General features: G+C 49.1%; 1 protein-coding gene across 1 annotated transcript in view; it reads left to right on the forward strand.

The window, feature by feature from the left end:
- The first annotated feature begins 332 nt into the window (after positions 1-332).
- Positions 333-17,759, forward strand: part of STX18 (syntaxin 18) — a 113,577-nt gene continuing 96,150 nt past the window's right edge. Inside the window, exon 1 of the mRNA XM_006277408.4 lies at positions 333-561. Within this exon, the coding sequence (XP_006277470.1) occupies positions 400-561 (162 nt within the window). The 5' untranslated portion in view covers positions 333-399. The remainder of the gene's footprint in view (positions 562-17,759) is intronic.

Below are 17,759 nucleotides of genomic sequence, written 5' to 3' on the forward strand. Positions count from 1 at the left end.
GGCACTCGAGTCAGCCCGGGGTCGAGCCTCCGGGTCCCAGACACTGCCGGTGCCGGCTCTCCGATACCCCTCGCTCCCGGGACCTGCGGCCTCGCCCGCCGCTCCGCCGCCTGAGGGCTGCTGGTGCCGGGGGGGCAGCGGCTGGACCGGGCCTGAGCGGGGCACGCGACATGAGACGAGGCCTGGTTAGCCAGGGCGGCGCCCCGGGGGTCCCGTGCGGGGTGGGTGCCGCTGCGGGGCCTGCGCCGGCTGGGCGGGATCCCGGGGGCGGTGCCTGCCCCTCCCCGCCGGGGCCGCGCGAGGCGGCGGAACGGGCGCGCGGGGCGGCGTTGCGCGGGGACGAGTGTGCGGCGCGCACCGGCTGCCAGCGCGGCGGCGGCGGCGGCGGGCGGGGCCGCCATGGCCGTGGACATCACGCTGCTGTTCAAGGCCAGCGTGAAGACGGTGAAGACCCGCAACAAGGCGCTGGGGCTGCCGGCGGGGGACGGCGCCCGCGACGAGCTGCTGCGCCGGGGGGGGCCGCGGCCCCGCAGCGACTTCTCCGCCCGCGCCCGCGACGTGGTGAGTGCGGGCCGGGAAAGGGCCTCGCGGGCCCCCGGGCGCGGCGGGAATGGGGACGCGGCCCCTTTAAGCCCGGCCCCGCCCCTGGCGCGGAGGCCACCGGGCTCGGCGGGGCGGTGACGTCACCGGGGCGACCTGGCACTGCTGCCCCGCCCCCCGCCGGCCCGGCCGCCTCCCTACCGGGTGGGCGCGAAACCTCTCCGCGCACCGTCTGGCTGCACACACAGCCCTGCCACACCGGCACACGCAGACATGCACAAAACCCCTCCACGCACCCTGCCTGCCACGCACACACACACCCAGAACCCTGCCACACCTGCACGCGCACACACACCCTGCAACACATGCGCACACAGACATGCACAAAACCTCACTGCGCACCCTGCCCGCCAGACACACACCCCCCGCTGCGCGCACACTGCCACTCGTACACCCCGCCACACACAAAATCCCACTTTGCACTCACCCAACACCCGTGCACACTCACCCACAAAACCCTGCTGTATATGCGCGTGCGTGCACACACACCTTGCCACACACACACAAAACCCTGCACACATGCACACACACAAACGAGCACAAACCCTGCCACATGCGTGCGCACACAGACGGGCACAAGACCCTGCCACATGCATGTGCACACCCCCCCCCACATCGTGCCACACATGCACAGACACAGACAAGCACAAATCCCTGCCACACGCACACGACTACCATGAGCACACACCCTGCCACACATGGACACGTGCACACATACAGACATGCACAAAACCTTGGTGCACGTACACACACAGACACACACAAAACCTTGCCACACATGCACACATACGCACAAAACCCTGCTGCACACACACACACAGACACGCACAAAACCCTGCCACATGTATATACACAGATGCACAAAACCCTGCCACACACACACACGCCCACCACCACACACTCACCCTACCACACTCACTTTCCCATCCACCCACCCACCCTTGCAAAGCTAATCATCACAACTGATTGGATCGCTGTTGTCTATGCAGGCCTGGTGTGCCCCCCCAACACGTGCACTGCAATCGCATGCTTCTTCCCATGTGACTCTACCTTGCTCATGGCACCAAAGGGAATGTGCCTCGTGTCTAGCGAGTGGTTCCTGCTGTATTTATTGCACATGATTCAAATCCTGTGTTAAAGACAGAATGATTAATTCCCTCATTGGCTTAGTTTTTTGCTGCTTGTTCCTGCAGTATCTGAATGCAAGGACAAAGCATTAACACTTGAAGGTATTATCCTCATTTAAAGGTGAGGAACTGGGGTATAAAAAGATGAAGGGCCTAAGAATATACTAATTTTGAGTGTTAAGTATTAGATATCTGCTTTTTCAAGTCAGGCCGCCATAACATGAAGTTTACAAAATCGGGGGACATCTGTAAAAGGTTGGTTTAAATTAGGGCTGTCAGTTAATCATGATTAGTGCATTAATCGTTGGTGTTAATTTTTTTAACGTGTTAATCGTGCACGTGGTTTTGGAGCCTGCGCCTCGGCTATGCTCTGCTCCCATCACTGCTGCCTCCAAGCCGCCCCATGGGCAGTGGTGGCAGAGCAGAGGACCACAGGGCAGCTGCAGCAGGGGAGAGAAGCACACACAGAAATGCAGCCGCAGCCTGCACTCAGCCAGGAAAGTAGCTTGGTGGCGTGTGGAGTAGCACCCACATGTAGAGTGGAGTAGCACCCAGCAGGCAAGTCTGTGAAGGGGGAGGAGGGGGACAGATTGGGGCTCCCATGGTGAGGGAGAGAGTGGGGCAGGGGCGGGGGTGAATGGGTCCCTGAGGCCAGGTCATGGGGCAGAGCCATGGCTCATCCATGGGAACTGGGGGTGGCGGGGACTCCTCCTGCTGCAATCACCCTGGGGGTGGCACAGGGGCCATGTGCCCCCCGGATTTATGTGTGGGGTGGAGGCGGGTTGCCGCTGCAGACGAGCTCTGCACCCCACTGCCTTTGCCCCAGAAGCTGCGCACTGGCAATGTTGTGTCCCCTACCTGGCTGGCAGCAGGAGGCACAGCATGGTGTATCATGGCTCCCAGGATAACGGCAGCAGAGCATGGAGCGCAGCGCATAGCAGCAGCCCACCTCCACCCCAGCCACAAATCCAGGGGGCACGTGCTTCCCATGCTTCCCCCAGGGGTGCGCACAGTGGCGGGAGCAGCGCCCCCCCACGCCTCTGGACAAGCTGTGGCTATGTCCCATAACCCACCCCAGCCCTGGGGCCCCATTCACCCCAGCCCCTGCACATGCCTCTGCCCCACTCACTTCCTCACCATGGGAGCCTCGATCTGCCACCCCCATGCCCGTTCCCTCCCCCATGCCCCTTGCCCTCCACAGATTTACCTGCAGTGTGGTGTCTCTGTGTCTGTCTTCCCCTCACCCCCAAACCACAGCCCCCTCAGCCTGGCTGCTGCCCCTCACTCCTGACCCACAGCACCTCACATCCTGCCCGGGTGTGTGATTCATAGATTCATAGATTCATAGATGTTAGGATCGGAAGGGACCTCCATAGATCATCGAGTCTGACCCCCTGCATAAGCAGGAAAGAGTGCTGGGTCTAGATGACCCTAGCTAGATGCTCATCTAACCTCCTCTTGAAGACCCCCAGGGTAGGGGAGAGCACCACCTCCCTTGGCAGCCCGTTCCAGACCTTGGCCACTCGAACTGTGAAGAAGTTCTTCCTAATGTCCAGTCTAAATCTGCTCTCTGCTAGCTTGTGGCCATTATTTCTTGTAACCCCCGGGGGCGCCTTGGTGAATAAATACTCACCAATTCCCTTTTGTGCCCCTGTGATGAACTTATAGGCGGCCACAAGGTCGCCTCTCAACCTTCTCTTGCGGAGGCTGAAAAGGTCCAGTTTCTCTAGTCTCTCCTCGTAGGGCTTGGACTGCAGGCCCTTAACCTTACGAGTGGCCCTCTTCTGGACTCTCTTTAGGTTATCCGCATCCCTCTTGAATTGCGGCGCCCAGAATTGCACGCAGTACTCCAACTGCGGTCTGACCAGCGCCCGATAGAGGGGAAGTATCACCTCCTTGGACCTATTCGTCATGCACCTGCTGATGCACGATAAAGTGCCATTGACTTTTCTGATGACTTCGTCACACTGCCGACTCATGTTCATCTTGGAGTCCACTAGGACTCTAAGATCCCTTTCCACTTCCATGCCACCCAGGCTGTAGGTGTGCTGGACATTTTTCCTCCCTAGGTGCAGCACTTTGCATTTCTCCTTGTTGAACTGCATTCTGTTGTTTTTTGCCCATATGTCCAACCTGTCCAGATCTGCTTGCAGCTGTTCCCTGCCATCCGGCGTGTCTGCATCTCCCCATAGCTTTGTGTCATCTGCAAACTTGGACAGAGTACATTTGACTCCCTCCTCCAAGTCACTGATGAAGACATTGAAGAGTATCGGTCCAAGGACCGAATCCTGCGGGACCCCACTGCCCACACCCTTCCAGGTCGAAACCGACCCATCCACCACGACTCTCTGGCTGCGACCCTCCAGCCAATTCGCCACCCACCGGACTGTGTAGTCATCCAAGTCACAGCCTCTTAACTTGTTCACCAGTATGGGGTGGGATACCGTATCGAAGACCTTCCTGAAGTCTAAGTATACGACATCCACCCCTCCTCCTGTGTCCAGGTGTTTCGTAACCTGGTCATAAAAAGAAACTAGATTGGTCAGGCACGATCTGCCTGCCACGAACCCGTGCTGATTTCCCCTCAGCATAATTTGCCCTGCCGGGCTCTCACAAATGTGAGCCTTGATAATTTTTTCAAAGACTTTGCCAAGGATGGAGGTGAGACTGACTGGCCTATAGTTGCCCGGGTCCTCCTTCCTCCCCTTTTTGAAAATGGGGACCATGTTGGCCCTTTTCCAGTCCTCCGGGACTTGGCCCGTGCGCCACGAGCGTTCAAATATTCCCGTCAGTGGCTCTGCAATGATGTCGTCCAGTGCCTTCAGCATCCTCGGATGGAGCTCATCCGGGCCTGCCGACTTAAAGGCATCCAGTTCTTCCAAGTGACTCTGCACCATCTCAGGGTCTACGCATGGAAGTCTGGCGCCTTGCTGCTGCCTCTCTACAATCCCAGCAAGAGACTTGTCGTGTCCCTCACTTAGGAACACTGAGGCAAAGAACTCGTTGAGGAGTTCAGCCTTGTCCCCCCTGTCTGTCACCAATTGTTTCTGCCTATTTAGCAGGGGTCCTATTCATCCCCGGGCCTTCCTTTTACTCCCTATATATCTAAAAAACAATTTCTTGTTGTCTTTTACTTGGGTTGCCATCCTCAGCTCCATGGTAGCTTTGGCTCGTCTAACTGCCTCCCTGTAAGCACGAGCAGAGGAGGTATATTCATCTTTAGTGATCTCACCCTGTTTCCACTTTTTATGTGCTCCCCTTTTGGTCCTTAGGCTGCTCTGGATTTCTCTGGTCAGCCAGGGAAGCCTCCTGGCCCCTTTCCTTTTTTTTCCTCGCTCGGGGATCATCTTGCTTTGTGCCCGAAGGATCATTTCCTTAAGGCACAGCCACCCTTCTTGGGCTTCCATTTCTTCAAATCTCCTACTCTGCAATGCGTCCTTGACTAATCGCCTGAGTTCATTGAAATCAGCTTTCCTAAAGTCTAGCACTTTCACCCTACTAGTTACCTTACCTACTCGACGTCTTATGGTGTATTCTATTATTAGGTGATCACTGTCCCCCAGATGGCTACCAATCTGGAGGTCCGCTACCATGTCATCTCCCGTTGCCAATACCAAATCCAGTATGGCATTCCCCCTAGTGGGACCATGTACCTCCTGTGTCAGGTGGAGGTCCTGTACACAGGTTAGAAACCTGCGTGTGGGAGCCCCCCTTCCCAGGCTCCAAACCCCCTACACACAACCACAGCCCCCCACACCTTCACAAATTCTCCCCCTCCCATACCCCAACCATACAAAGTACCTGCATAATTTTGCATAACTGAGTTTTTTCGGCACATAATTTTGAGTTTTTAGCTGTGCAATTAAAATCGCGATTAATTGTAACTACTTTTTTTAATCGAGCAACTAATCATGATCAAATTTTTAATTGTTTGATAAATATCTTGCTTGGCATCACATGGGAGTTCTTTTGCAGTGTCAGGGACAGAATCCATTTTTTCCAGAACAGCATTTTAGTGACTAGGTGACTTAACCTTGACACAAGCCTTTCTCTTCCTGCAATCTGTTTGCCGTACGCTTTCCCACTTCTGCAGCGCATGAGGCAGGGCTTCAGGAACAGTCTCTTTTACTATAATTTCCATCCCTCAAGTAGGGCCACCGTCATCATCTGTTAACACATTTTTTGTGTGTAAATTCTTAGGCTTTTTTTTCATAGCAAGCCAGAACACAGAAGTCCATTATGTGTTGTTATACTGACATCCTCATGTTCTAATTTTTAAATCTACCCTCCAGGCCTCTGCCACTTGAAGCTGTTGCAGGTGGTTATGTTCTTTGTGGGCCTACAGTGTTGGGGATGGGCCACTGTCAGAGGATTTCTAGGTTTTTTTGCTGATGAGAGGGAAGGTGAAGCTAGTTCCATGTATGTACTACTGATGGTCTCAGTTTTTTCCCAAGCTTTAACTTTTTTGGCAGGTTGCTTTCAAACCTGTTGTTGATTCAGTCTCATCTACAACCTACCACTTGCTTTTTGTTCCACTCTTCACCAGATCAGCGCATCTCTCCACACCTCAGGTTTCATATCCTAGTTTGATTTTGCTATAAATCCTAATCTCATGCCTCTAGACTACTCCCAGTTTTTCCCTTATCCCTTACCTGTTAGCTGCAACCACGTTGCCTGTGAACATTACCTGCCCCCAAGTGCTTCATAGCAGTTCTTCTTCTCTAGGCTTCTTATCCACCCTCAGTGTGTTTGCCTCACCCATCCCTTTGTCATGGTCACTTTGTCCCAATCTGCATGCGATCTGTCTTGTCTTCCTTTCATCTTCCCTCCCCACTGATTCCTAGTTCCAGCCCTCTTACCCTGTCCCTTTGTTCTCCTGCCCTGGCTCTTCATTCGGTTTTAGTTTTCCTCTCATGCACTGACTCCCTATCTCCTCCAATCCCGTTTCCTTCATATTCTTCCAGACCAAGTCTCCTTGCCTAGTCAGTCCCAATCAATACCCTCCAGACTACTTGTCCCAACCAAATTTCCTGGCATTCATCTGCAATGGCTTTGGTCTTGTGCTAGTCCCCCCATCTGCTGAATCAGTTAGTTTCCTCCACACTTGCTAGGAATTGTGAGTTCTTCTGAACTCAAGCTGCAGTTTTTTCTAAAGGCTCATAGTTGGTTAAATTTGATTAGATTTGCACACAGATGGCAAAGGCACCTCCTTGCACAAGGATCATCCTGTTTCAAGTCCAAGACCACATCAGCCCAATTTCAAGCCTTTGCTCCAAAGCATAAGAGCGCTCAAGTATTAGCGTGTATCAGAGGAAAAGTAACCAGAATTTCAGTAACATCTAAAAAGGTTGCATTCCCCCTTCTCCTCCCTCCCACCTACCTGTCCTGCTGCCTTCGGGCTCCTGCTAGGGCACTGCATGGATTTTTTGCCCCCATTCCTTGCCTGACTGTGTCCAGCCTCATGCTAAGTGATAACTGGTAAGCTAACTGGTTATCACTGGGCTTATGGATTAAATGATTCTTTGTTTAACCCTTCACTTCCCTATCAGGTATGTATGTGTGCCAACATTCAATCACTCTGAATAGCTTTAAAAAAATGGCATCTTTTTTAATTAACTTGCCAAAGAATTTCCTCTCTGAAATTGCAGTGTTTTAAAAACAATCTAATAGGGCAGTTGTGCTCAGTCGTTTAGCCCTGTCGGCCAGATGAGTGGTGAGTAGGGTTGCCAACCCTACCAGATTGGCTGGGAGTCTACTGGAATCAGCACTGATCTCCCGGTAACTGTTGAAAGCAATCCAGAAGATTTTAATAGAATATTTTAAGGAAAAAAAATCACCCAGAATAGCTTCAGTCAGAGTTGGCAATCCTAGTGGTAAGGGGCTGGTCTGCAGGCTGGATTGGGCCCCCTGCACCAGGATTGGGTCCTGTGCCTCCCCTGCCTGGCCTCTGGCACTGGGATTGGGCCCTGGGGCACTGTGCTGCTCCTGCCCTGCCTGGCCCCATGTGCTGGGATAAGGCCCTGCGCTACAGGATGGGACTCTAGAGCCCTGTGCCACTCCCATGCAATTCTGTACTCTGGGATAAGGTCCTGTGCCATCCTGTGTGCAGGGCCCTGCTATCCGGCCCATAGGGCTTCCCATGGATCTGGAAATTTGGCAGCAGGGGAGCGATGCTACTGCTCCCCTACCACTGAATTTGGGACTGGTGGGGAGCCCTGTGGGGCAGATGACACTATGTTGGGGCCTGTAAACCAAAGGTTGTGCACTCCTGTAATAGGGAAATTCAGTTCTGATTTACATATTGAAGTCAGTGGAGTTATAGCTGCATCTACCAAAGATGACCTAAAATATTAAAATTTTTGTTTTTCTATAATATAGTTGTTACAAAACAGAAATGTAAATTTTCACCAGAAGGTTTCATAGTTTCATAGTTTGTAGAGCCGGAAGGGACCTGAGCAGATGATCAAGTCTGACCCCCTGCCATGGCAGGAAAGAGTACTGGTGTCATACGACCCCGGCAAGGTGTTCATCCAGCCTCCTCTTAAAGACCTCCAGGGTAGAAGCCTGCACCACTTCTCTTGGAAGTTGGTTCCAGATCCTAGCTGCCCTGACAGTGAAGTAGCGCCTCCTGATATCTAGCCTGAATCTGCTAGCTTGTGACCGTTATTTCTTGTCACTCCTGGTAGTGCTTGGGGGAACAGGGACTCTTCCATTGCCTACTGGTCCCCCCTGACTAGATTGTAGGCAGCCACTAGATCCCCCCTAAGCCTTCTCTTGTGGAGGCTGAACAGGTTCAGGTCCCTTAGCCTCTCCTCGTAGGGCCTGCCCTGCTGACCTTTGATCATGCGGGTGGCCCTCCTCTGGACCCTCTCCATGTTGTCCTCATCCCTCCTGAAGTGCAGTGCCCAGAACTGGACTTAGTACTCCAACATCAGCCTGACCAGTGTTGCATAGAGGGGGAGGATCACTTCCTTGGACCTGCTTGAGATGCATCTGTGGATGCATGACAAGGTACAGTTGGCCATCCTGACCGCGTCCCCACACTGTCGGCCCATGTTCATTTTGGCATCAATAATGACTCCAAGATCCTTTTCTGCCTCTGCACTGATAAGAAGGGAGTTCCCCAGCCTGTAGGTATGCTGCTAGTTTTTCATCCCAAGGTGCAGTACCCTGCACTTGTCAGTGTTGAAACCCATCCTGTTCTCATCCGCCCACCCCTGTAACCTGTCCAGGTCAGATTGTAGCCTATTCCTCCCTTCTAGCATGCCCGCTTCCCCCCACATCTTAGTGTCGTCTGCGAATTTGAACAGGGTGCTTTTTACACCCCTGTCCAAGTCGCTGATGAAGGTGTTGAACAGTGCGGGCCCGAGGATCGAGCCCTGGGGGACACCACTGCCCACATCCCTCCCGGTCAAATGAGACCCGTCCACCACCACTCTCTGGATGCGGCCCTCCAGCCAACTAGTGACCCATCTGACTGTGTAGGTGTCAGCGCCACAGTCTCCTAGTTTTTTAATGAGAACAAGGTGAGAGACAGTGTCGAAGGCCTTCCTGAAGTCCAGAAAGACTACGTCCACTGCTACCCCTGCATCTAAGGATTTTGTGACCTGGTCATAGAAGGCCACCAGGTTGGTCTGACAGGACCTGCCTCTGATGAACCCAAGTTGGTTGCTCCTAAGCATAATCTCCCCTTCTGGCCCCTCACGGACATGCGCCAGGATAATTCTCTCAAAAAGCTTATCCAGGATCGAGGTAAGACTGACTGGCCTATAGTTTCCTGGGTCCTCCTTCCTCCCTTTTTTGAAAATGGGAACCACATTGGCCCTTTTCCAGTCCTCTGGCACCATGCCAGAGCACCACAAGCGCTCGTAAAGCCGTGCCAGGGGTCCCACAATGACCTCTGCTAATTCCCTCAGCACTCGGGTGGAGATCGTGAGGACCAGCTGATTTAAATACGTCCAGTCCCTCCAGAAGTTCCCTGACTAGGTCCTCACTGACCCTAGGCCTGGGTGCATCTCCCCTGGCTCCTATGGGAGTCCCGGTGGAGGGAGGGGGGGGGGACCCGGTCCCTGCTTAGAAAAATGGAGGCAAAGAAATTGTTAAATAGGTTAGCTTTGCTGTCTGGTGCGATGACCAGATTTCCTAGCGTGTCCTACAAAGGCCCCATGTTACCCGGTACCTTCTTTTTACCCCCTTTGTATTTAAAAAAGGTATCGAGTTGCATCTTTCAGCCAACTTTCACAAGAATATTTTACTATTAACATTACTTGGGACTTGCGAAGCAGTGGGTTGCTAGTTGGGAAAGAGAAGCCTTTTTAAAAAATGAATGCATAAACAGGTACTACTAATAGTTTATTTGTATGCTGAGCTTTGGTCACTGCATTATCTTAGAAAGTGCAGCATACAGAGTAATATTCTTAGAGGTCCCATTCCTAGAAACTGTTGTGTTAGTCAGAGAATACAAGTGTGCTGGCGGTAATTTATTTTCCTGTGTCTAAGTTTCTAATGTTGATAAATTAATCTCACATTAAGAGTCACTCCAGGCTAAAGCCATGAGCACAGTCTAGGAAACACTAACACTGACTTTCTGGGCATTAGGAAGAGTGGGGAAGTAAGAGTCTCATTTACCTACCTGCCAGACAAGGATAAGGGGATGGCTGAGAGTGGGCTGTTTGGTAGAAATGAAGCAAAGTGCTTTAGTGGATTAACAGAGCTGTTAGTTTTAGAGAAGGGAGGTGATGGGCTTCACTGATATCATCCACATCAGCAGTCTCTGGAGAAAAGTACTGCTCAGCATACCTGAGCCTGACACCTGGTTTGAACAAGATGCCTATTAGCATTCTGATCAGCGCTCTCTGGAGACTAGGAGAGGAAGAAGTTGAATTTGGATTTATCAGCTACACATGTAGTTCAAAGGTTTTTTTGCCAAAGTGGGAAACTAGAATGTAATGTTCCAGCCAAAGCCTATGTAACAACTTTGAGAACAGTGCAAACTTGCTGATGGCTGTTTCTGCAAGAAACTTTGATTTTAAGAGGGAAAGCAGTACATGTAAAATTCAAGCTGCTGTCAGAGGCAGTTATTTTAGCTGGGAAAACAAGAGAAAGTTTGTTTTGCCACCTAAGTCAGGGAAGACCTTGTAGTAAAATAAGTTGTAATTTAATTGCTTGCTTCTGTACAACATGGTTCGATTATGTGTGAGAGAGGGCCTCTCTAATACTTGGGCTACAAACTGGTAATTACTTATTTAGCAGCTTCTACAAATTGAAGCTGTTTAACTTTCAAATATTTTGTAACTCTTACATGTATTTATATAAAAGCTAAATGCATACATGCTTGGTTGAGAGAGAGAGGCAATCAGTTACCCAAAGAATGTCCAAACCCTTACACGCAGCTATAAGGCACGTTATCTGAAACACCAATATTACCCTATAATGTTGTAGCTAATGGAAGGGGAGATGGACATTGCCAGTGCTTTACCACTGCAAAAACAAAGTAGTTGGTCAGCATGCTAAGAAGATCCTAGGGAAAGGATTATACCCTGTACTATGGAAGGAAGCAAAACCCCCAATACTCCTTGCCAATCTGATGTTAGGGTAAAATTCCTTTCTACCCCCAGATTTGGGAATAGTATACTAACTGCAAGCAGAACAGGAAGAGCCTCCAGCTGGGAACAAGTACTGGCAGGAGCATCAGTTTGCCCCAGTCAAAAACCCCTAGCCTCTGCTGTATTCAGCATTGCAATACTTCAGCGGAAAGGCAACCTCCATCTTCCTCCTAGGGCTAGGGACAGACATTCAGAAAGCCTGAGTCTGAATTGATTTAATGTTTGCAGGTTAGTCTAACCTAGCTAAGCTGAATCAGCTTGTAACCATATAGACATCCCCAATGGACTTAAGAAATGCAGGAACATGCCTGTAGTGGCTTAGGCTAGAAGCCAGGGGACGCTAGAGCAGCCCTCCCTTCCCTTTGATAGCGCTGAGCTGAGGGGGCCTGGCCAGGACCCAGCAGGACTCTGATTAGGGAGTGGTTCCCCCCATCACCCCTCACTGCTCCTGACCAAGGAGGGAGCCAGCACAGTAGGGAGTTGATAAGAGAATTTAGTTGCACAGCAGGGAGTTGCACGGAGTTGATAGCATTTAGCACCCTATCAGAAATCAAAAGCCTCTTTTATTACTTCAAGCTCTTTTTAAACAACTTTTTCCAAGGAAGGAAGGAAGGAGGGGCATTACCAGCTAATTATTGATTAACTCTAGAAAGCCTTAAGCAGACTCTGGCCTGTCTGCCTTTGTCCTGTCTTCCACAGCCAGCATGTGATATGCTAGCTAATGCTGAGAGCTGTGTGTGTGTAAGGCAGAGGGGAGGAGGGAATCCCTGCTTGACCAGGGAGTGGTGAGGCAGGGTGGGGAGCAGGAGGAAGCCAGTCAGATGTGGTTGTACCTGCAGTTTCTGCTGGAGCTGCAGCCAGGGAGCAGAGGGCCTGGGTCAGCCCTGCTGGGCTGGAGAAGAGAGTAGAGCCCTGCCCAGAGTTGCAAAGCATCTGGGATGCTGGGGTACTCTAGTTTAACTTAAACCAGGAAGGGGCCTGGGACAGACATTGCATAAACTGGTTTGACCTAAATCAGTTAAGTCTGGTACTACATTCAGCCAGATTTATCTCAGACTGGTTTCATCCATTTTCAAACTGGTTTATATGCACTGAACGCTTGTTCTGTTACAGGTTTAAACCCATTTCTGATCACTTAAACCAGTTTATGTGTAATATCTGTCCCTAGCCTAGAAGCTAGTAGCTTTCATGAGGGGAATGGGGGGTGCGGAAGTTTTTTCTGGGCCCTAACTGGTGACCAGCAAAAGGTCTGAGGCATGGGATTACCAGTATAGCTGGCACTAGTGTCACTGTTGTTTTACTGTTCTGCTAATGGCAGCATTTGGGTATTCCATAGGTCTGGCAAGAGAATTGATCCTTGTGGGACTCCACTGACAAGTCTTGTAGCAAAGATGCAGTATCATGTGCAATATGAGACCTCTATAGGCAACTGTAAGGCTTGCCTTTAACCACTCTCAGCTATATCAGTCAACCCTCTCCATCTGCCTTACCTTGCTATGATAGCATGCAGGAGGCATGGAAGGAGAAATGACAGACTTACTTATTCCTAGAAGAAAATGAATAGGAAACCTAAATAAAACCCTTCAAGGAATTTTAGAATCATAGATAATTAGGTTTGGAAGGCACCTCAGGAGGTCATCTAGTTTAAACCTCTACTCAAAGCAGGACCATCCCCAGCTATATCATCCCAGCCAAGGCTTTGTCTACCCAGGTCTTAAAAACATCTAGGATGGAGATTCCAAAATCGCTGGGTAGCCTGTTCCAGTGCTTTAGTACTGTTATAGTGAGAGAGGTTTTCCTAGTAGCCCATCTAAATGTCCCTTGCTGCAACTTTAGACCGGTGCTTCTTGTTTTGTCATCTGCCATCACTGACAACAGTCTAGCTCCATCCTCTTTGGAACCACCTTTCAGGTAGTTAAAGGCTGTTATTAAATTCCCTCTGTCTTCTCTTTTCCAGACTAAATAAGCCCAGGTCCCTTAGGCTCTCCTCATCATCTGCCTCAGCCCTCTAACCATTTTAATTGTCCTCCACTGGACTCTCTGCAATTTGTCCTCATCCTTTCTATAGTGGGAGGCCCAAAACTGGACACAGTGCTCCAGATGTGGCTTCATCCGTGCCACATAGAGGGGAATAATTCGGTCCTTCGTTCTGCTGGCAACGCTCCTACTAATGCAGCTCAGTATACCGTTAGCCTTCTTGCCAACAAGGGCACACTGTTGGCTCATATTGAGCTTATTGTTCACTGTAACCCCCAGGTCCTTTTCTGCAGAGCTGCTGCTTACCCAGTCAGTCCCCAGCCTGTACTGGTGCATGGAATTGTTTTGTCCTAGGTACAGGACTTTGCACTTCTTATTGAACCTCATGAGATTTCTTTTGGTCCATTCTCCAATTTGTCGAGGTCTCGCTGAATCCTAGCCCTACCCTCCAGTGTATCTACTACTGCCCTCAGCTTAGTATCATCTGCAGCCTTGCTGAGGATGCACTCCATCCCATCATCCAGGTCAATGATAAAGATATTGAACAAAACCAGTCACAGGACTTATCCCTGGGACACTCCACTTGATACTGGCTGCCAACTAGACATCGAGCCATGATTATTACCCTTTGAGCCCAATGATCCACCCAGTTTTCTATCCATGTTATAGTCTATTCATCCAACCCAGACTTCCTTAGCTTGCTTGTGAGAATGTGGAAGACCGTATCTTACTAAAATCAAGGTCCATCACATCCACTGGTCTCCCCACAGCCACAGAGTGAGTTGTCTCATCATAGAAGGCAGTTAGGTTACTCAAGCATGATTTACCTTTGATAAATTCATGCTGGTTGTTGGTAATCACCTTCTTCTCCTCCGCTTGCTTAGAATTTCCCTCCACTTCTGGTCCCGACTTCTGAGATTGGGTCTAATTACAGGCAGTAGAGATAGGTACTGGAAACAAAATGGCTGGTGGCAAATTTCTTGCATTTACATCAATGACGCTTGTGGCTGTTCCTCTAGGGACTGCCGTTGCCTTCACTCCCCTGTTGCAGAGACAGCTGTGCTTTGCAACCCAGCTCAACCCTTCCATTCCTCCCATGCTCCTAGGGATGGCATGAGGGCACATAGGGGTGGTTGCTAGAGTGAGAGACCCTCTAGGACCAGCCTTAACAGTGGGAGCTGCCCTTGCTTCTCAAGTGCAGATCAGGGATGGGAAAGGACAAACAGGGGAAAGATCCAGGCGCAGCAGGTTGAGGTCCTGCCACTACTGTCTTTTAAGTGGACCAGCTAGATTAGTGATTCACAACTCTTTTAGCTTCATGGCATCCCTCCTGAATTTAGATCTAGCTCAGTGTTTTTCGGCTGGTAAAATTCGGCAAAGTTATGGAGAGAGGCTTTGAGGCTAAAACAGTCAATAGCCACTGGTAAAGAGATGAGTCTTTTGCTTAAGGAAAGATGCATTTGGTGTAATTTTTTTTTTAACAATACCACTCAGCACTGATATGATTCTCTCTGGCAGGGGGATGGTATATATTATATATCCCTTTTCAGGTATAAGAGCAAAGTGTGTTGACAGTTTTAAACTTCCCATGTATCAAAAGTTCAGGAAACACTGACTTACACCTTTCCATGTAGGGGGAGTTTTGGATATGCTGTAGGAAGGGGAAGCAAGCTAGGTGCAGGTTGACTTTGGGCCCTGATGCTCAGGAGAGCTGCTGGGCTGGATGCTGCTGGGTGGGAAGCTAAGGGGTTTATAATTAAATGGTTAGTAGGTTTGGGCTAAAGTGCAGACCCGGGGATAGGACTTAAACAGAAGTGTAGCTATACCTGTAGAGTTAACTACATATATGTCTGTACGTGACTGATGTTTTGCTGCAAGTAAAATGAAAGTAGCAAATGTGTCATTTTATCAATAAGAAGTTAGGAGATTTCTCCACCCAAGTGTGACATAAGAAGATCTAGAAGTTTGCTCCTTGCTAAGCAGCATTACATATTTGTACAGTTATTAAATAGGATGTAAGTTTGTGGTTTATTAATGTTCTTGTTAATGGATCCAGTGACAGGTTTGTGGCCTGAGTAGGAGATGATGTACATACGGTTTATGTAGCATATAAAACCTTGTTCTCTCTTTATTGGTACTGTAGATTTGGAATCTGGTAGCTTTACAAAAAATTAGAACAGCTGTAGAATTTGTGGGGGAAAAAGGCAAAAAAGTTCATATTGAAATGATTTTGCCTTGAATTTTGATGGGCCGTTGAACTGTTGCATAAGACAAGCTTAGATTCTACTTCGCTGCAATCTCAGACTTGCTAGCTTAGATAGATATTTAAAGTTTACCTATTTTGGAAGAAATTATTAAATAGTTTTATTTTAGACTCAAAGGAAAAAACAGGTTCAACTTTACTTGCCTCATAACTTGTTAGGCAATTGGAAACTGTTTAGAGAGGCATTTGACAAATATGTTCCATTGTTAATTAGGTCAACATGGTGAAGGAATGCAAATTTTTGATCATGTGGCTGTTGTCTTTTTGGTCCATGTTGCAGAAATGACAGCAGGCTTGTTATATCCCAATTAGGAGGAATAAGGAGAACAAAATAGACAGACAAATGATACATTGACTTTGATAAGCTTAATTACCAATGTGAATGAAATTTCTTATTTTTGGGAGACTTTTTGAAGCTTTGCAAAAGCTAGAAAAGGCCCACCAAAAGCACAACTCAGTGAAAAACTGGCCAAACCTTTATATGTGAAAATGTATGCCTAAGAATAGCACATTTGAAAGGGTAAATGTTTTTGGGTCTTTAGATGTAAGACTGCAGAATAATCAAATTATTATGTTTGAAACTCATTGAACATACAGATTGCAGATTCATGAGCAACTATGGTTCACATGGTTTCTGTGTATTGATTCTATATGACAATCTGCTCATATTTAAAGGAATTGCCATATGGGCAAATGTTAGGAACAAGAATATGCTATACTGCTTTGCCCAGGTACTGAGAGAAGAGAAAAGGAAAATACCCAGTATCAGTCATTTGCCTCTGTAATTATATGCCATCAAAGCCACAACATGACCATGACAGTCCATATACACATTTAATAAAGTTTTTGTCAGCTCACCTGGGAGGCTGCTGTTGCAGCCCTAACACTCCCTCCGGGATCCCTGCTGTGCCACCACCTCTCAGGAATGCCCTGAGGCCGTGCTCACCACCGCAGGGATAGGCGGAGACCCTTCAGACCCATGGTCCCTTGCTCCAGCTTGTGTGGTACCTCCTTGAGCCGAGCCAGCCAAATGCTTACCCTACCTTGGGGCTGGGCCAGACCCTGCTTCCACGGGAGGGCCAGGTAGACCCACCATGGGGGCTAGGAGTCTTGCTGCTGTAGTCGAAAGACTCTGCCTGACCCCTGTGGGGGGTCCAGCACTTCCCTTCCCGTGGTGGCAAGATTCAGGTACAGGCAAAGTCTGTAGCTCAGGCTCTGTCTGTGGGGGTATAGGGAAGCTGTGGCTCTGCAGCTGTGCAATGCCCCTTAGTGGCTCAGCCACACCGGCTCTCTGCCAGCAGCCTGGTGCCCACATAGTGCTGGGCACACAGTGAAGACACAAAAGGCCAAGGCCATGCCTGCCAAAGGTCACTGAACAGTAAGTGGTAAATGGTATAAATATACTTGTCGCTTAACCATTTACATCCGTAATTTGTAGATACTATTACAAAGTATGGCCAACAGCAAGCTCAAGTAAGAAAAACACTAGACTGGATGTTTGGTGAGCCGTCATCCACAATACAATAATAATGGTACATAATAAGTTAGCTTAATTGGGCAGAATGAGTACGGACTTGTGCTAGGAAGTCTTTAATTCAAATCTTGTATATCTGTTACACTGAATCACGCGCTTGAATAAGTCACTTCAGTGTTCCACCTCCATTATTCCATTTGCAAAAAGGTAGTTAGCCCTGTTAGTCTACAGTCAGGCAGAAGGTAGGGAAAGGTGGCATGTTAGAGATGAATTGGTTCAGAGGCATGAGCTTTCATAGGCAGCAACCTACACTCAGCTAAATAAAATGGGCTGCAAGCAGTTTTTTGAAGTACAGTAGGTTGTTGCCTGTGAAACCTCATGCCCCTCTGAACCACTTAATTTCTTAAGGTGCCACCCTGGCCTAGATTCTGCCAGTTATTCCATTTGTAGAAACAAGGTCAATGAAAACTGTATCGCTGTATCACAAAGGTGGTGTAATGAGAAGTTAATGCCTGCCTGTTGTTTTGAAAATATAAAGCAATAAATAAATGCTAATGTTAATATTAAAATAAACCTTTACTTGAACATGAAATAGATTACAAAGTCTGTTTTGAGTCAGTCACAAGCTGGTGGTTGAGACCAGATGACTTTAATTAAACTGAGGGCAAAACTAAGCATGCAAGACCATGCAAGAGTCAGAAATACTAAAAATG

The sequence above is a fragment of the Alligator mississippiensis genome, chromosome 2, assembly GCF_030867095.1.
Source record: "Alligator mississippiensis isolate rAllMis1 chromosome 2, rAllMis1, whole genome shotgun sequence".
NCBI classification, from domain to species: Eukaryota; Metazoa; Chordata; order Crocodylia; family Alligatoridae; genus Alligator; species Alligator mississippiensis.